This window comes from Perna viridis, chromosome 7 (genome assembly GCF_037379345.1).
Source record: "Perna viridis isolate PV_CMFRI_1.1 ecotype Kerala chromosome 7, ASM3737934v1, whole genome shotgun sequence".
Lineage (NCBI taxonomy): Eukaryota > Metazoa > Mollusca > Bivalvia > Mytilida > Mytilidae > Perna > Perna viridis.
In genome coordinates, this window is record NC_142451.1 from 17,482,426 (window position 1) to 17,503,710 (window position 21,285).

Genomic DNA, 21,285 nt, shown 5'->3' on the forward strand with positions numbered 1-21,285 from the left:
AAATGTGTCTGATGCAAGGTCAAAATGTGACGAGTACATGATGATGAAAAAAAAGATTTGAATAAGAACTTATTACTTATATAGACTAGACATTCCATAAAGCTACAATACACAGCATTTATTTATTTCATAGGTACTGAACTTCTTTGGCTCCCCATTCGAATATTTTTGGTTGTTTTAATACTTCTTGTATGTAATTTATTTTTGTGCTTTAATTTTTTTATGTATTTGTTTAAAACGCTAATAAAGATAGGTTATATATGGGTATTTTTCATATAGTCCAACCAGTATGCATTTGATTTTGTCAAACAAGCAAACTTAGAAATGATATGAAACTATTTCTTTACTTTTTACAAAATGGTAACAGTTTCTTTATTATCTAGATGTAAATTTTGTGTAAATAAGTATGAAAAGTGGAGAGTAAAAATATGATCTACAATACAAGATTAAAAATACATTTAAAATTTTTTTAAATAGTATTCCCCGAGCAAACAATGTGCCTAAAATATGGATATTGCTATCAAAGCTTTCAACTAATAGACGTATTTGATCTTTGTCGTTGTATGTCAAAGTATACAGTCTAAAGACTCGGAAGGTCCAGATCGTTGAACCCGAATGATCGGTATACGCATATGGTAAAGACAAATACCTGTATGGTCTTGAACATAGACATGCTTCTTACAATACTTGTATGCTAAATAAAAAGAATGACTCAAAAATATTAAACCGGATACGGTACTTTGTTATTCCTGATGAAATGAAAGATGGTATTTTAGTTTTCTCTTAAACATACATGAGTATTAGGTAGTAGGTTTTATAGTATGACAAAAAAGACGAGAAAGTTTTAAATACTTTTATATATGTCAAGCGTTTGGAGAATCAGTCACTTTTCACATATGAACTTTCTTTCTAAATGACATTGGTAATCAATCCACGTTTGTGCGTAGGATAACGTTAGAGCGCAATCTTCTCCACGACTATTGTTAGGTTCACCAGGATACCACCGGGTGAAGTACTGCTTCTCAAGGGATGTTGCTTGTAACCATTGTCCTTCACTTATAAGATCTGTTAGTCCTATCCAATACATCCCATATCCTGATAAAAAAGACTCCCTGAATAAATTACAAATTATCTTTTAAGATTTTATCTTATTTCATTCTCTCGTTGGTACACATAGTAGTTAAAGATTTAGTGAATTTTCCAATTATGGTTTATTCTCGTGCCTGTATAGCTTTGTAATACTTTATAGCCGTCAGTAGGTCAAATGAGAAATTTGGTCGAAGAGAAACAATACAGGCGATCATAAATATTCAGTGTTCTATCGACTTAGTGTCTATCTATATCCCTATCTTGGGGAACATTTTCTTTACTTTCAAAGAGTAATCATGGGAACCAAGTAGTCCGAATTTACACTGACCCTGAAATCCTCCTCTGGTTTTTTTTTTATATTGATATCAATATCCAAAGAAAAAAAGGATGCCTTATATATATCTTCTCAAAGATTTAAATTAAAAAAGCACATTCAAAGTACATAAAATGATATCACGGCAAATCCTGAGATGATGTTTCCATGTAATGGATCCTTCATTATAATCAAATTCAGATCCTAAGTGAATGAGTTACAGTAAAATATTGCATTTGAAATTAGGACGACAGGACCTGTACATGAAACTCATATTGAAAATATTTCATCTTCGTGGGAGGGGAATGAAAATATAATAACTTGAATGAAAAGGGTAAAGTTGAAGTACACTAACGAAAAAATGCAGAACTTTTCCTGACAAAATTTAAAATTTAAGCACCGTTCACGATATACACTAAAATGTTCAGCCATTACGTGAGCAAACCTTTTCACAGTGTTTTAGATGGTAATCTTCATTATCCTAATTTACGATAGGAGCTCACGGACTTGCAGCAGTGTAAACAGTTCTTGTTTATCACATCCTTTACCATAGTCGGCTATGCTTTCTATGAGAGCAATAAATTGTATTGTGTATGACCCTTGAAAAATTAATAGGTAATATTACATTTTTGCTGCACTAATATCTAAAAACATGCCAATTCTTGGTCAAAGACTTAAAAACTCAAGCTTTGGAGGAAAAAAAGTCACAATTGAAATTTTAAATCGGGGAGAAAAAAAAATTATTATATACATAAAAGAAGTAACATCGGTTAGAGGAATGTGATTTAATTGGTTATATTTTTACCTAAGTTTACTGAGTTAACTAATTTTTCCTACAATTTCTCATTCAAAAGTATCTTTTTTTTTTTAAATATACCCCAAAGCAATTAACATTTCTTTCTAAAATAAAATTTGGGAAAGACAAAAATGTTCGCTGTTCTATCTAACAATAACAAGTATTTCAAAGGGTTGTCAAATTGTTTATATTTAGGATATTTTACGCTAGATCAGTATAAGAATGAAAAATGGATGGATACTCGTGTTTAAGATATAAGCATTTGAAGATTTAGCAAGAAAGGATTTATCTCGATGTTTTTCAATATTATTGCTATGAAGTGAATAAAGACAGGAATTCGAAAATCTGACAAAAATATCTGAACATGACCAGCGAAAATCCTTAAACATGACATCCTTTTAACTTTAAAACAAGAAACTGCACGAATTACACTCATTTTCTTCCCTAAAGAATGTGATCTCGAATGACATAATGCCTTACTTGTTTAACTAGTAATACTTGTTTATATATATTTCCAAAGATATTTATCTTAATCCTTTCGAAAGAAAACGTAGAATTTTAAGTTCTAGAACCTAGACAGGTTTTATAGCCATCTTGCTCAAAAAGAAATACATTGTAAATTTGAATTCAAACCTCTTTCTTGTTAATGTGAGTATCTGACTGATAAAACTATCGGTTTACACATTAGCGAAATAATGTCATAGAATATATTGAATACTGGAAAGAATTGTAAACAGACTTATAAATATAGTTTATAGTTTGAGCTCTCTGATTTAACTTACAAAAATACTTTTATAGCTATGACAGCAATTCCAGAAACTATTTTATAAACAGATTCAAACAGCACATACTTATAGAATTTAGTGTTGTTATACAATTGCTTTATTTATGGATGCATTTCTGACATCTTATTTCGCTCAAAGCAGTATTCTGGAAAGTTCAAACCCCTTTACTGGAAATAAAATCCACAAAGAACGGACATGACTGAACCGAACTTTACCAGTGAATTAGACAGATTTTTTTTTAAAATATGTACTGACTTATTATAATTTATTTACAGCAATAGCTAAGGTTTTCCTAGAGACAGAACTATCAGTGGTAGTTTGTTTGGATGAAGGTTACCTGTACCCAAACTCCAAAATTTTAAACGAGATATGCTCAACCCAGCCAAAAGTTATCGTGGAAAAGACTTTTATTTGCATGCAGAATCAATCAGAAATAAGATAAAAGTGAAAGCAAATTTATCATACAGCTTTGTGGAAATGTATTGTAAAATATTCTGACCAACATTTGCATAAAACAAGTTTTAGAAAAATGTACGATAAAAATGAGAAATTAATATGCCTTTGTCAATTGTTATACATTTATGGAAGGGTATGCATATAGCCTTGTTGTGTTTGAAAACAATAAGGTCTTATAAGTAGCATTTTGGTGCCTGGTTGTAGGGAAAGGACAAATATTTAGGCATATTTTAACATTGCGTAGTTAGCGTGCTGCCTAGCTTATGAGGATTAAACATGTAATGTTGACAATGTATGCCTCTCATGAAAACTGATTTGTTCAACGTGTCATAGTTTTCCTTTCCTCTTGCGTCTACCCCGGACTTGACTTTTTATGAGGAACTTGGCGGGTGTTTCTAGAAAAGCAGAGGACGCTTACCCTACCGGTGCACCAGGTCCATGCTCCCAGTTTTTAGTTGAGTCCGAGTTGCTCATTTTCTTTTGTTACTTTGTATGTATGATTTTAGCAGCTTTATGTTTTTTTTGTGTGAGTCTGTTTTCCATGTCTGGTCTTTGTCTTTGGATTACATTTGTTTGATTACCGCTAAAACCTTGGTTCCCTTGATTAATCTTTCGCACTAACTTAAGTTCCGTGTTTTCTTACAAATGAGAAAAAAATCCATATAACCTTATTTCCCTTGATTACTCTCTTACAAAACTTTGACCAAATAACAAAGAACCCGGCAATTTTTTATGTATTAGTTTAAACATCATAATGTTGATTTATACATTGATTTGTTTTGCTTAGAAGTCATAGAAAAAAAAACCTTTTAAAATTAAGAAGAGGAACAAGATTTCATGTGTTGTCAATATTACATTATCTCTAATGTATCTGTGTATAAGTATGTATACAATTTAATCAATCCTAATTATATAAAAATATATAATCAGCAGATTTATAGGGATGTTGACCGTTACCAATCTATAATTAATGCCTTTAAAAGTATTTCATGATTTTGAATACTTTTTTCTCTTCTTGTAAACTGTTAATAAAATATTTTAAAAATACAAAGGATACAAACAGGAAAAAGTTTTAAAAAAATCAACACACTGCCTTATTGTTTTTATGTAGATTTACATGAACACCCTCTTAATATTAAAAAAATAATATTTTTGGTAAGTGTCGAGAAGTATTGAATAATTTAACAATTTAGTATACAGTAATTGTTTATGTATTTAAAAACTGTCTTCTCGTCAGAAGTTTAAAATCTTGGCATTATTTATCCTAAATAAAATGATATAAGTACTACACACACAAGTGGTTATTTTTATCGTTGTAATTCTTATACTTTAACAGTAAAATACATACCTCTATGCCTTGCCATTCTACGTAGTGTAAGAAACTCTCTGTAGTTGTCTACTTCAACTAAATATCCTCCATAAACCCTGCAATAGCTCTGCAATGGATTTTTTTCTCATTTGTAAGAAAACACGGAAGTTAAGTTAGTACGAAAGAGTAATCAAGGGAATCAAGGTTATAGTGGTAATGAAAAGAATGTAATCCAGAGACAAAGACCAGACAATGAAAACAGACATACACAACAAAGAACATAAAGTAACTAAAATCATACATACAAAGTAACAAAAGCAAATGAGCAACTCGGACTCCACTATAAACTTGGAGCAAGGACTAGGTGCACCGGTCGTGTAAGCGTCCTCTGTTTTTCTAGAAACACCCGCTGTGTTTTTATAAAAAGTCAAGTCCGGGGTAGACGAGAGAGGAAAGGACACGTTAAACAAATCAGTTTTCATGGCGTAGATGGAAACACGTTAGCGAACCACGAGTTCATGATGACCACCATAAAACTTCTGTAGTGATGACTTGTAGCAACATAACCCTGTCCCAGGAGCCTATTTGTTAGAAGTCTAACGCGATACAAAATGTCTGCGTAGTTTCGACAAACTGGCATAAAGAACGAGTTGTGATATGAACACTCCATACGCAGGAGCTGAAGGGATGTTGCCACAGATGAAAGGAAAGTTGACAAATCTGAATGAAAAGTTATTACGTTTGTCGTAAAGTTTGGTCAATCGTTTTCCTTTACCATCGATTTCAAAGTGTAGGTAAAGATATCAGGCTGACTTCACAGTGTCTGTAGTATCCTTTATCTCAAGTTCTTTGAGGCAGATGCGATGTATCAAATCCCCGAAATTAGGATTGTTTAAAGATAATATGGCATCTATATAGCGGAAACTGAGAGTAAAGAATCTAGCTAAACGATATTCTTTCATTTTGATCAGATCAGCTATAAAGTCTGCCTCATAACAGTGAAGGAATTGGTCAGCTGAAAAAGTGTCCCTACAAAGGTTACATTTATGTTTTGCTACTTTTCAGACACATCTATTCAAAATGACCACCAAAAAAAGAACGATAATTTGACTTTATATAATTATATTTTAGATCCTCTGTCCATTTTTCTACGATGCAACCCAAAACAGGCTAAATTTCAATATGCCCTATGTGCATATCTTTGAGAAAGGGAGGAAATTGTATGGAGGTTTTGAGACTTTACAACTGATATTTTATCATGTGAACTACTGATTAAATTAAAATGTAGTAGGGGTAAAACAGCTATACAAAACATGAGAACAGTTATAAAATAACTACCAATACATATTCCAATAACATTCCAATGGCGACAACTGATATTAAAACAAGTTATAACCACATACTTGTACAAAATCAAACTGGTGTTACATGTACATATGAGATACCTGTATACATAACAAGAATACAACCATTAAAATGACAAGGGTGCATGAGGAAAATGAAAGCTGTACAGGTACATATACATTTAAGATGGTACTTTTAATAAATAAATGCTAAATTAAAAGGGGGTAGATAGCAGTATCAGATATTTCACTCTGTTATAGGATGATTTGTGTTCCACATTTATTCGGAATACCCATAGAAACCGCTTAATAAAGACTTCTTTCAGAGGAAAGTAACAAAATTGCTTTATTTTGTGAAACGGTTTGTTATTTGAGTCTGGGGAACTTAAGTATCGGTTTTGCTTATAACAGGACGTCTTGTTATCACTATGTTACCACTTCCGTTAAAATTATCGGACTCAGAAACGTCTTGAGTGATGGAGACAAAATTTAGTATGTGATGGAACGACATTTTTAGAATGGCCGACTTAAAAACGGCACAAAAAATCAATATTGTACCGCTATAAAGTTGGTTCCCCTGATTATTCTTGTATGAATATTTTAAATGATACTGAATACAACGGCATGTTTTAGGACACACATGTTTTATAATTGGTCACAAAAACAAAGAGGCCACAAATCAACATTGCCCTATTTAAGTAAAAATGTATACCCTGAGGTTTTGTAACAAATCTACTGGCGTTGATGAACCTTTGATTTTTAGATCATTTTTTCCGAAATAGCCGTCAATAAAGGGCAAATATTAGAATTTTGGAATTTTGCAAGGTGCTTAGTATAATGTTGTATTCGAATATAAAATATTTATTTCAATTATCATGTTACGGTCCCTCAACAGCAAATAAACATAAAATTCACGCAAAAATGTTACACCCTGGGGAATCGTTTATTGAGTGCTAGCTATAACAATTCATCTGATGAGAACGAAAATTACAACAGGGATTAAAGCATATTCCTAATTTTCCTAGAACTGTTTTCGTTTCTGAGAATTTGGTTTCGGTCCTACCGATACAGGATATCTTGTTATTATATAAGTCGTTTTTCATATTTACGGAATGCAAGCCAATTTCGCATTGTTTTCAAAGGTACATAACCAAACAACACCTGACAACCTGGTTGGCGGTCTCATTGGGAAAAGGGAAAACATTTTTCTTGGAAACTTAAACTATCTTTACTTCGGTAAGTACCTGGATGGCTAGAAATAAGTTATTTAAAAGTATCCAAATAATTACAGCGACTCCAATATATTGAATATTTGAATTTGAAGTCAACTGTCGACCATTGCTCCAATATGACATTGGTCGGCAGTAGACTTCAAATTCAAATATTCAATATATTAGAGCCGCTGTAATTACTTGGTTACGACCGTTGCTCAAATATGACCCAGTCCGAGTCCGGGTGTCAAAAGAATAGGCCCGCAGCAGAGCTATGCTTGTCATATAAGGGGACTAAATAGTGCTCAGAACACTAGCCGGGGTAGGGCGCTTTGACCACATAGCAACTTGGTTTTGTGCCACAGATGGTTGAATGGGGTATCCCTGGCATGTTACATGCTGGGGTCTTCAGACCATAATACGGAAAACCTGACCGCACAACCTAGTGGGGCACCGTGTTGGGAAAGATGCCACGTTCCTCGCACGTTAATGAACCCTGCATGGTATTCTACCGGAGTAGGAACCTTTGCATTCCGCCACAGGAGTCTAAATTGACCCTACCCACCTCTCCCTATTTCCAGTGGCAATCGAAACCAGTCGACCCTATTGTTCTCGTATCCTATCCCATTTTTCTTTTCATCATCATTTTATGTTCATTTTATCATCCATTTCATGTTCATCGCATGAATATACCCGAAATATTGCTGTCGGAAGACAAATTTGTAGAAAGTACCCCCTCCTTTGCTTAAAATCTTAAAAAACCAACCCATAGTCCGTATTATGAAAAAGGACTATTATCCTGTCATAAAAAGTGCATAAAAGTGTACACACGTTTTCTCGGAAAATACTCAACGGATTGAACAGTAACGGATTTTTATGAAAACTGATATACTGGTACTTTAAACTGTCAAAAACATTCAGTTTGATAGATGATTTGTATTCAATGAAAAAAAATGGACACGGGAGGTGACCAATAAACGTTTCACAGAAATTGGTAAATAATATTATATATTATATAATTCCCGAAAATCACAAAAGGAATTTACAATAAAAGAGTAATCAAGGGAACCAAGATTCTAGCGGAAATTAAAATAACGTAATCCAGAGACAAAGACCAGACATGGAAAACAGACAAACACGACAAAGAACATAAAGTAATTAAAATCATACATACAAAGTAACAGAAGTAAATGAGCAATTCGGACTCCACTAAAAAAACTGGGAGCATGGACCAGGTGCACCGGTAGGGTAAAGCGTCCTCTACATTTTTAGAAACACCCACCAAGTTGTTAATAAAAAGTCAAGTCCGGGGTGGAGGGAAGAGGAAAGGAACGCTATGGCATGTTTAACAAATCAGGTGCTGAAGGGATGTTGCCACAAATGACAGGAAAGTGGACAATTCTGAATGAAAAGTCGTCACGTTTGTCGTGATCACGTTTGACTTCACAATGTCTGTAGTATCCTTTATCTGTTTCAGATGAATGAAATCTTTACATAACCAAGAAATAACTACATCAAGTTTTTCGACACCACAAGCTCGTAAAAACAGTCACAAAGGTTTAAAACCGACACAAGGAACTCATTCATGAACATTCTTAAATACAGATGGTAATTTTCTTCATAAAATACGGAAAGCCCAATACTGGCCAAATTTTGATTTAACTCCGTGCTTAATTGTTTTTATGCATGTTTTTTGTAGGGAAAGCATCGTATTTAGACTCCATATCATGATTTTATTTGTCAGTCCGTTATTTAAGGTCTTTATTTGACACCCCAATCTCCTCTGGACTACTGTTTTGTGCAACCCGAATCATGAGCCTGTTAAGCGTATCTGACGCAATCCTGACGGTTATGTTAGAAAAGTGCATACTACAATTTTTGATAATTTGAAATGGCCTTTTGATTGGTTGAACTTTTTAAGCGCTTCATTGAATTGGAATTTACACACACAAAACTCGTGTGTAAAAACGTAGATGTGATTCTCGTCTGCCAATTCGTAAACATGGAGCGGTCAATTTCCTATTCCTGGTCGAATGGTTGTCTCTTTGACATATTCTCCATTTCCATTCTTTATTATATCTCATAGACAAATTAGGTAATAATACAGTTATTAAATGGGTTGGGTGCAATAGACCAGAATATTTGATCATTCTCAGTACCTCAGGACAAATATTCTGGTATATTGCATCCAACCCATTTAATAACTGTATACTATGAATCTTTGAACAGAAATAATTGCATACAAAAGAAGATTCATATGTTTCTTCACCAATGCAATAGTTATGCGGTGCATTTTTATGCACTTAGCACAAGTGTCTATAAATACACGAAACATTGTCAAGACGTTCAGTGTAAATTCGGTATTGTCGAATGCCGACGATTACGGAAATATAACTTATTCAGTCTAATAAAAATAAGTCCCTCCGATTTTTATTTGTTTTTCCCGGAGGATTCCGAAAAGTAAAAAATAAAAAAACCCCGCAAGGTCTAATTTTAATTAGACTGAAATATTTAGAGGAAGCTAGCAAAACGTAATTAAAATCAGTGAATTGTCAAACTTGTCATGGATAGAAAAACCAGTACTTATAAAATGTTTTTCGTTTTGATTTGAACTATTAAGTATTCTTTAAAAGTTTGCAGAATTTTTCGTGTACCAGCATCAGGCACAGGTTTTATAGAAAAAAAAACAATTTAAGTTTGTCCTTTACTCCTTCAGTTTTTCCTCAAAATAACAATTTCAAGTGACTTAATTAGTCAAAATTTGAGTTGAGGACTGCTTTGAAGAAAATCTATTTGAAGAAATTTTTTTTATGAAAATAAGCCACGTTCCTTTGCTACAAGTTTACAGGCTGTTGTAGTATTGATTTTGAATATTGGATAGACCTTAAAATATTTCTATAGATTTGCATTTGTCATATATATGAAAAATATAAACAATGAAGTCAATCATAAATTTGATAAGCCATTTGTATATGTACTTGCAACATAATGTCGGTGAGAAAAAGACAAAAGTTGTATCAATTGGAAAAAAAAATGAAATAAAATACAAGCAACCTTTCTTTTAAGTCATTATCAACACCCGTAAGCATGCTCAAATTGAATACCGAGCCGAACAAAATGTGTTTTGTCTTATTAGTAAAATTGACGTTTGTAAAATGTCGAATTGTATAGAACATCTAAAAAAAGACAAAACAAATATAAAACAGATCAAAACAAAAAGGTAAAACAACAACAAAACAAAACAAACCCAAAACAAAAGAAAAAAAAACACTGAAGAAAGTGATGTGACAATGCTGAATTTATTCATTGTAACAATTAATGCAATATTAAACGATTTTAAATATATCGACATATGAGTGAGTGTAAGAGAGTCATTTATTACCTACTTTCAAAGCTCAATTTGCAAGTGAAACAGATAGCTCAACAGAAACCTGGGATGATGTGCTTGTTTATTTTGAAAAAAAACTGAACTTACTATGATAGTCAAAGTGACAGTATGAAAATAACCGTTTATCTGTAGAATAGTCTTACTAGAGCGTTGTAAAAACTTAGTTTAAATCGGCTGAAAAAGTAGCAGCGTCCATCCTCATAGTTCCATCCTGGATAACAGGCTAGAGAAGCTATGAAAAAAAAAAGAGTTCGATACAAGCACCTGAGATTTTTTCTTATAAATATCGGCATAATTTTTTATTACAATCTTTTTTATTCTGCACATTATTATTGTCATAGTTATTTTAATTTCGAGATAAAATTTTAATAAAGAATAAGGCATGAAACAAAAACAGACGACTTTGACAACGCGGGCACATAGTTTATGAACTATTGAAGACGAATTGGCAATCGTCTTAGTAGTGTCGATGCAGAAAAGCGAGTTTAAAGTTACAATCGAAAGATAAAGAAAAAGCGGGTTATCTCCTTTTGATGATGAATTTGCAATATAATTTAATGTATACCTCAAAATACTTACAAAAGAAACGAATGCATTTCTGAATGTCAGAAAACATTTTGAATAACATTTCAAGGAAAGATTTGTGTTTTTTCACCTTGAACACCCAGTGACTGATTCTTACCGAGAACATATTAGAAACGAAAGTACCTTGTATGTAAACGGACAGGAAACACAGTACAATAGCATAACGTGAGTGCATCTTTGCACTTTGCTGTAGCGTTCTGATTTACAATTACATACGATAAGAATGAATGCGGGAAAGTAAAACTGATGGTGTAATATACAATTTCAAAATAACGACAAATCAATAAATATATATATCATACAAACAAAAACATTTCTAGATATCCACACATGTTGCAAATAGTAAACAAGTAACAAAATACCACATTATACCAGACATGATGAAAACACAAATACACACTTTATATACTGTATATAGTGGGAAAATTAAGTTATTATTTTAATCTTTTTAAAAATTTTTCTGGTGAAAAAACTATTCAGTAATTTTCAGTACATGTACTAAAATATTGACAGATCGAGCACATTTTGTTGGTATTACCGCAAACTTTAAGATCGAAAACAACGAGTCTCGTTACTCTAGAGGACGAAAAGATCATGATGTTAAGAGACATATTATGATAACTTCCTGGCGTGAATATGCAAGACTCGAGGACTTTCCCTCTCCCCTTTCAATCTTTATTTCTCTGTATTGATATACAAAACCGTTACCATGAATAGATAGAAAAAAAAAGAAATACCGAAGGGTGGTATATAATGCCAACTGGCAATCTATATAAACTGTTTTTATCAATCATGTACATAATGTCATTAAAAAAGAATGGAAATAGTGTGAATATGTTATCAAAGCGTCCAATACACGCAAGGGACAAAAGCTCACCTATGGAACATGATTTGGTTAAAGTAACTGGGCCAATTTCTGTATTCATTAAAATACTGCAAAAAAAAGGTTGAAATGCGGCTACATTGAAAGAATGCTAGATAGTTGTATGTTCCATGAATATGAATAATATTGTTTATATGTAATGGATTTCACAAGTTGTTAAAATATAACACATAGGTAGCCTATAAACTATTGCTTTCCAAAGAGATGATTAAAATCAAAATAGAAATTTCATATGCGTGCCGAATCTTATTTTCATTTTTAATTTGAAGACGACTTCCAGAAAGAATCCGTTTTTTTTTACCTCTATTTTTTTATTAATCGTTTAAATTGAGCGTCTTTGTACGATATAAATCTATTAGAAGCATTACTCACAAAACGTACATATTTGATAAACATGTACAACGTTAAAGTTGAACATCACCCTATCTTCAAAACATTTGTTAATCTAGAATGTTTGATTGTATAAAATGAGGCATCTTCACATGTTTATTTTCTGAAGAAAAAAACATGTTATCTACAAAATTCAGGAGTTGTCATATGAGGAAAAAACTTAGACACCCAAGCCTAGTCCCTTTTGCACCACTGCCATCTGGCAGAGAAGATCAACAGGCCTATTATGAGTAGGCCAAATAATCAAATAGGTCAATACCGGTAGTTGTATTACGAATGAATGAATGAAAGAACGAATGAATGAAAAATGTGATGAATGAAGTGGTTATTTTCTATATTTTGTATAACTTCCTCAATATTGCTTCTATGGCCTCAGCTTTTCGATAAAAAAATATAAAAATATCAAATATACTAGACGAAAAACTTCTTAACGGTCATATCATACTATAGAATTTCGTATATTTGAGAATCGCCTAAGAAATTTCAACAACATATTCTGTTTTATGGTTATAAGAACATTGCACGTAGTAGACTATCTAATAAACATATGTTACGACAATAAATGCATGGTATTCGATGCAGTAACATTAAAGACAGTGTAATAATTATGAACGTGGCTTAACGGTATGGATGTAGTGTAAAGACCGGTATATAGATTGCTTCAGTCACTTAAGTTGGCATAAAATGAATGGAACTTAAATGATCCGTGACCCTTATTTCACACCTCACATATAGATGTTTATGTATATATGTACTTCTCTTATGATATTATTGGTATTTAAATGCGTCTTACTGTCAGATATGAATACTTAACCTTGGGCAAAAGCCTCAAATATAATCAGATAGGCAATTCCTTAAACCGATTAATAGTAACTTTCCCATAAAACAATAACTAAGCAATAAAGAGAGAATGGTATGTATGTAGATATATGATATATTTGGTAAAAAGGTTTCATAACTTGTTGAGGTCAGTAAGATAAGCTTCAAATAGAAAAAGAAATGCACTTTCTGCTAACTGAGTAGATAATTTATAGTAAACGTGCCACTAACCGATATCTATATAAGACAAAATAGAATAATTCACATGTATATATATTGTAACAGGTTTTTTGTAATTTGTAAATGGAGATAAACACGCAAAATACCCTTAGAATGCTAGCCAAAACAAGATGTCATATCAAAATATCCTTACGAAATAATAGTAATAATAACAATAACAAAAATAATCTGAAAATCTTCATGGAAACATAATCATGGTCGATTGATCGCGTAAACTATGTGATGCTTGATTACAATATCATCGGATGTGGAAAGGGCGTTTATGTTAAGCGGTCCTTTTTAATCCAAACACCTGTAGATGACAATAACCTTGTATTGTTCTACTTTCATTTCAAATTTGAATGGTCCCGACATGTTAAAACATGGGGCTACAATAATGAAGCTCCTTTGACACAGTTTGATTTAACTTATCGGTGCTGGATTTTGGTTTTTCCTCTGATTGTTTTTGTTTTTAGTACTTTTTGCATACAATTTAAATTATATTCTTAAACTTCGTAAGTGTTTGTTTCTAATCCTGCTGATGAGAGATCACCAATTTAAACACGTGTACAGTATACCAAAATTTGCAATAGTTATATAATTGGTATTTGTGTATTTTGACACAGAATACAATACTTAATGATATTCTATTTCAATTAGTATACCTGCTCTTTGATAAATTAAAAAAAATATCATATAACTACAAACCCATTGTCTTTTCGAAACTCGTGTTAAAGTTTTTGCGAAAAACTTTCTTGAAAACCTTAACGCAAGTGTACAAATTTCGTCGTTAAACACTCAATTTCGATTGTAGATCCATACATCAATATTCTTTTGATTCAATTCCAAAGTTTTTTCCCCAGTACTGTTCTTTGTTAAAGTCAATCCAAAGTCTACGTAGCTGATTTGCTTATCATACCGATGCACCTGGTTAATGCTCCCAGTTTTGAGCGGAGCGAGGGTTGCTTATTTGTTGTTTTTTCTACGTCTGTGCATTTGTTTGCTATCTAATGTTTTATATATATATTGTGTGTGTGTGTGTGTGTGTGATACAAATTTGTAAACGTGTAACGGATATAAGTCTGAAAATGTAGATGTATATTGATGATGTTCACAAAATCAAAAATATAAAAAAGATTACGGACCTAACGTCAACATTTCTTAAGGTTCACGGTATTCGAAATTAAAGGATTCCACATTTTAGTTTTCTTAAAAGTGCAGGTGTCAGTTTCACAAAAAGTCGTAAGTGTAAAATTGATCGTAAGTAATGACGTCATAAACTAAAATAGAATTGTGACGTTGTGATTTACGATCAATTTTACACTTACGACTTTTTGTGAAACCGACGCCAGGTAATTAACATTATATATATTTCCTTTTTTCGATTCAAATGAAATTCACTGCAAGACTTAGAGTTTCTTCCCTTTGTACAACGGAATTCTCCAGTGTCTGAATAGATCATATTTACTAATATATTGATATGATACGTGCAGTTGTCTGACTTGTAAGTAAAATGTTACTAGTACCTGATTAAAAAAAGTTTATTTAAGAACTTGGGCAATGCATCAACAACTTAAATACTCACGGCATCTCATCATGCTACAATTCACAGATCGTGAAGGTAAACGTGGGCAAACTTTTTATTTAAAGCAGATGTGATCTTACCCCTAATGGAGCGAATTCTGTCGTTTGCCAGTAAGGGCTACATTATCAGTTTAAGAAATGGATGCAATTGTCTTTGTACATGTTTTTTATATACTGCTATTGACACCAACTGCAAATCCTTTTCAGAATAAAAGCTTTGAAAAACAATCTCGATTTCAATGTGACAAATCAATTCCAGCATTGATATCATCGTACTTGTGAAAACATGGTAAGCTCGTGAAATTCAAATATAAAAAATTCACACGTTTTTGTAAAAAAATAAGTAACTGTAGTCGTGAAATGGATTAATATTCTCATTGCAATAATTGATATCTCTTGTTTGCTTGACTGTATACGCTATTATGGTCATTGAGAACAAAGTAATGTCACACAAGTAGTTACTACAAAAGTTTACAGTTTGATTATTAATCACCAACAATTTTCGTTTTTGAAAATCAGAAATATTTTATCAAAACTCAAAATCCCATTCTTGCATATACCTCAAAGTACAAATCTATACGGATAGATCAAACAGAAAACCACTGAAATGCAGGAGAACCAAAAGTGAAAATCCATGTTTCATTGTCAAACATCATTATAAATTTATCATCTTTGTTTAAAACTTGAATTTGTATCATTATTTATCATACTTGCAAATTTTGTTGGTATTGTACGACTTGTTCTTTTCTTTTGGTGTTGTTACCTTTCCTTTCGATAATTCGATATGTTGATTGAGACAAGATGATTTTGTCAACTATACAGAAAAGATATGATAGATAACGTTGATGGTATATTTCATACACTCGTTATAATCAATTGGAAAATTTTCCAGTTTGAACGCTATGACATTTTCTACTACACAACCTTAACCCTGGATTACATGCTTTTAATTTTCGCTAGAATCTTGGTTCCTTTGCTTACTGTTAAATTAATTCCACCAACGATGTAATCGAACTTGTGAAAAATGGTGGTATGAAATCATGAATGAAATTAATATTCCTTGAATTTATATACTATTTTCTGACTTTGTTCGCCACCATGTTCATTTAAAACAAAGGTCTACAGTTGATTTATTACATGTTACATGATATTTTTGTCATTACACAGAAGTTTTCATGATTATTCGATACAAATAAAATGAGGAAATCTTTATAAACATATTACTAATTGCAATAGGACAATAATAGGTCAAATAAATTACCATTTAAACTAAAGAGAAACTCATTATAACATTGATATTGCACATATCATGATTTGTTTTTATCAAAACTTTAGTGTGTCATTAGTTTTCATTGACTTGACCCTCGTCTATTTTCCTTGGTGTTCCCGATCAGGTATTGTCAACATATAGCCACTCAAATGTATAATTGGTGTTGCTACTTCTTCGTTTGGTATTTCGATGTTTTGAATTTTACAATGAGTTAATACTGGTCAACGTGCATATAAGATTTCTTTAATGTCAGTGCATATTAACCCAAGCCAGTGCAATATGATAAAGTGAATTACGAATGTAATAACAAAAATATTTGAATCGTGATAACGGTATTAAATGAAAACACATTTCTCTTCTCACTTAGGGATATAAACTAGTGGTCATTTAGTATAACAACGAAAATCAATAAACAGGGACGTTGAGATGTTTTCAACACAGAAATGGTACATTATTATTATTTAAATTATCATTGAATTTTGGTAACAACGACGAGTAGATCATAAGGAAAGGTTGATGACGTCACAGTAACATAACACAGTGGGTCTATGAAATGATGGAAAGATATTTTTTGATAAAATCAGAAAGCATTTTCTGAAATTGTGCTGTATTACTATAGATCAACATTTTTAACTGTACGGTTTGATCACCATCATACGATTTCAAAATAAGTACCAGTTTTAGTTGTCATGATTCCCAATCGCCTAACAATACGGGTTAGTCTATTTTTTTTAACTTACGCATTTGCATGATAAAAATCGGTCCTACATATAAAACTTAAGAGTTTTTTTCAATTCTTAGAGTATATTTACTCAATTATGTTGTGTTAATAAAAGATAATAAGATATTATAAAACAGTGAAATGTTGAAATGGTGAACAGGCAAAAGAACTGCAGAATCAGGAAAGACGAGATCTGGCAAGATGGTACAAATCGCCGAGAAGTTAATTGGCTAAGGTAGTCGTTCCGCTAACGGAAGTTCTTCTGCACATTACCTTTTTGAACAGGAATCTCGATCTTCACGTACGTTAGATTATTTGTAAGAGTATTCAAGGGAACAGAGGTTATAGCGGTAATCAAAAGAATGCAAACCAGGGACAAAGACCAGACATGGGAAACAGACATACACAACAAAAAACATAAAGTAACTAAAATCATACATACAAAGTAACAAAATTAAATGAGCGACTCGGACTCCACTGAAAACTGGGAGCATCTCTCGTTTAACAGAGGATGAAAAATTGCTGCAAGTCTTGAACCGACCCGTCTGGTAACAGATTAAGCCTAAATTAGTATCTTAACCCACCATTCTGTGGTTTCAAATACAAGGTATAAGCAACACAATATGGTCCAACGCAGCATTATAGGATCCTGATCCTCTTATCCTGCCAGATTCCACCCTTCCATCACTGCAACAATTTCATTTTATTCACTTACCTTACATGTATGTAGCAATAAAATACACGTAATGATAATTTGCATATTCACAATAATATACATCCTGAAAAAAGAGTAAAAATCATTGATTAACAAGTAAGGCTTCTTGATATCTTATTGTACGATAAGTAATTCTTTATTGAGCAGATTTGATAAATTCTCAGGTTTTGAGGTAGATTCGGTCTTCCAAAAATGTTGCTGTTCATTTTAATGGAATATGCGTTATTATACACACAAAACAAAAAACTTTCCACCCATAAGACGTGTTGGATATTAACTGAACATAAAAATGGCAAAACATATATTGCAATTTCAGTTTTACTCTATAGTCAAATCTGTTTCATGTAAAACATATACTGTCTGTAAACTTTGATGTTTTGAATGACAATACCTACATCATAAAGAACTACACTACTGCATCTTGCTAGTCTGTACATATCGGCTTTACGAATAATAAACCCTGCATCATAAAGAACGATAATGTTGCGCTCTGTGAGTCAGTAAATAATGGTGCTTCGAATTGCACTTCTAATTCAAGATCTACAGGCAAAATATATCTGTATCGCAATGATCAAATTGTGCTCGTAGGCATCCATCCTTTGGCAACGTAACCTGTACTGGAGTTGATGCGATTCTTTGTATTATAGTTGCAAAATATAAGAAAACAACATGATAAAAGTACCCATGGAAGTTGAAGAGGAAAGAGAGGGAGAGTTTTTGTGAACCATTCTCCATGCAAGAACACTAACAATGACGTAACAGATGAATTACGTAAATTTAAAAAAAAAAGGCTTGTTGAAATCCGAATTTAACTCCGTAATCAGTGTTACATGTATTGAACATTCATTAAACTTGTGTTATCTTTAATATGTACTTAACCAGTACTTATCTTAGAATAAATCTGTATTAATCATTTTCGTCCGCTAAGTCGTTTATTACCATTGAGTATTTATCGAACTGCGTGATGTTAAACAAAATCGTTCAAGAAACGGTTTACGAAACTGCAAATGCATTTTTTTCTGTGATCGATTTTTATTCTAGTAATATTTCGTGTTAATTTCATCTCTGTTCATATCTTTTTTTTCTGTCATTAATCCTTTAACTTTTATGTATGAAAATAGTGCTTCTTTGTTTCATTTTATAAAGATATTGAACTATAAAAATTGATAGAAAATATCTATTACCGAATTTGTTTGTTTGAATCTGTTTTTCATATTCACTCATTGTTGTTTGCGTTATCAAGGGAACCAAGGTTATAGCGGTAATCAAAAGAATGTAATCCAGGGACAAAGATCAGACATGGAAAACAGACATACACAACAAAAAAAAAATAAATAAAGTAACTAAAATCATACATACAAAGTAACAAAAGCAAATGAGCAATTCGGATTCCACTAAAAACTGGGAGCATGGATCAGGTGCACCGGTAGGGTAAGCGTCCTCTGCTTTTCTAGAAACACCCGTCGAGTTGCTCATGGAAAAATGTTACATTAGGTCTAGCGAATGTAGGGAAAAGATCAATATTTAATGCTATTTTTGGTGAATTATTTAGGTCAATACGATAGAGACTGCAAGGCTTACTTAATTAACTGAGAATACCACAAAAATGCACACTTGAATGAAATAGTCCTTATTAAGTGTCTCTTTGATAAGTATTGATGGGGAAGCGCCTTCTGGTAAAATGACCAACGCAATTATTCTTATTCACTAACATTAAACCAACTCCACCTAAAATATTTACATACAATCAATATGTCTTCGTTTAGATGTCGACAACTATCTCACATTGTTGTTGAATGCCGCCATTTGCAATGTCGATTTCGGGTGTCAATTCACTGAATGAGAACCTACAAGAAAAAAACTAGAAATATATTTCAGATAAGAATTGGAATTATGAGGATTAAACACTGTTTTTCCAAGAATTTATGGACGTGAAAAATCGGACCATTCACTGACACACCTGACATAAAAGTTTTTCGGTATTTTATTTGTTTTGTGAGTGAATAGTCAACTTTAACACATCGATAAATTCTTGAAAAACTGTGTTCAATTCTATAATAAATAAGCTTTCTCGGCTGATTAGTCAAATAAATTTCATTTATTAATATTGAGCATTTATATACGAATAACTAATGTGTCTTTAAATGTGGTAATTATTAGTTGAACAAGATTTACGTTTTTTGCTCACTGAAAAATGAAAAAAAAAAAAAAAAAAAAACAAATGAAATCTATTTCTTTTTTTTATCTAGAAAAAAATATATTCATTGATAATAAGCAAAATGCATGTAAAATAAGAGAAATATTTTTTAAAATGGAAATAATAAAACTTCTGTTTAGATTCTATACAGTAATATGAAATGGGTAACAAATAAGAGATAGGTATCTAAAGTCAAGGGATGACAAAGGCCATGTTTTGCTAATGTGACACTTAAAAATCAGATCAAAATCTACAAAAAGGGGTGTCTTGACATGTGAAACTACAAATTGATTTGCGTGAAAATTTTAAACAGGAAATACACACTAATAGACATTTAATAACTATTGCGTGAAAGCTTGCTAAAATTCCATTGAGAGTAAAATGTGGAGTAACAGATAAAAGATGTTTACACCTCTGCAAAAAGGAAGGGAGGAAGAAATTACGGATTAATGGACAGACACTATCAATTTATACCCTACTTTATCTGGACGGTGATAGTGATAATGAAAAATCAATATAAACGACATTTGAAGCAATAAATAAACTACTTCTCCATTATTCTATTGTAACTTTAGACTATCTTTTTGCATCCTGCATCCTTTGACACTTCTAGAACGAACAACTGTCAATCGTCTTTAACAGACCCTAAACCACGTGCCAGCATTGTCCGATTCGCGTGTTGTTTTTTTCTGAGCAATATTCATCATTTTTCTATTTTGCCCAAATCTTACAGATTATAGTACTTAAGTATGAGGCTTGAGCAATACTGTCAAGAGGTCGAACGATATGATATCTTATTTAGTTATCTTTTTTAAGAAAAGTATTCATATAAATCAATTCACTAGTTATCAATTCATAAAAGTGCCTTCCTCTTGATGATATATATGACGATAAGAGTTCTTTAGTTATAAGTATCATAACTACAACACTATATGTCTTTAAGTAAGAACTGACAAAAGGGTCGCTGAACGTAGGTCTAGAAAAGGAATTTTCCCTCAGTGTAATTTTATTCTAATAGTTGAAATTTTTTCTGACACTATATTTATATCCCGGTTTTTGTTATGCAGAACATCAGTGTTTTTTTGTTACTGTGCGCTGATTTTCTGCTTTAATTCAATTAGGCTTTTGATGACTCTGTTCTTTTAATCACTTAAATCAAAGTTTATTGTACTATAGTGTAATCATTACAGTTTTATTTTTGGAAACACATAA

At 32.1% G+C, this 21,285-nt stretch overlaps 1 protein-coding gene across 2 annotated transcripts; it reads right to left on the reverse strand.

The window, feature by feature from the left end:
- Positions 1-839: 839 nt before the first annotated feature.
- On the reverse strand, positions 840-11,517 carry LOC148611596 (perlucin-like). Of its 2 annotated transcripts, none has more exons than XM_088592302.1 (4): positions 11,399-11,517; positions 10,834-10,922; positions 4,788-4,875; positions 840-1,095 (listed from the first exon to the last, which is right to left on the reverse strand). In XM_088592302.1, exons 1-4 carry the CDS (start codon positions 11,448-11,450, stop codon positions 884-886), a joined length of 441 nt encoding a protein of 146 aa, XP_088448428.1. In that variant the 5' UTR covers positions 11,451-11,517; the 3' UTR covers positions 840-883. The 2 variants fall into 2 exon arrangements, with proteins under 2 accessions (XP_088448428.1, XP_088448427.1); XM_088592301.1 differs by lacking the exon at positions 11,399-11,517 and adding an exon at positions 11,270-11,394.
- Positions 11,518-21,285: the final 9,768 nt, after the last annotated feature.

Bases quoted from the DNA above. Each gene is read 5' to 3' on its own strand.
- LOC148611596 (XM_088592301.1), bottom strand. From the start codon at position 11,381: ATGTTCTCGGTAAGAATCAGTCACTGGGTGTTCAAGGTGAAAAAACAC. The intron at 4,876-10,833 runs GTAAGACTATTC...AATCCATTGCAG, and splicing joins TAAGTTTTTACAACGCTCTA to AGCTATTGCAGGGTTTATGG. The intron at 1,096-4,787 runs GTATGTATTTTA...CTTTTTTATCAG, and splicing joins TAGAATGGCAAGGCATAGAG to GATATGGGATGTATTGGATA.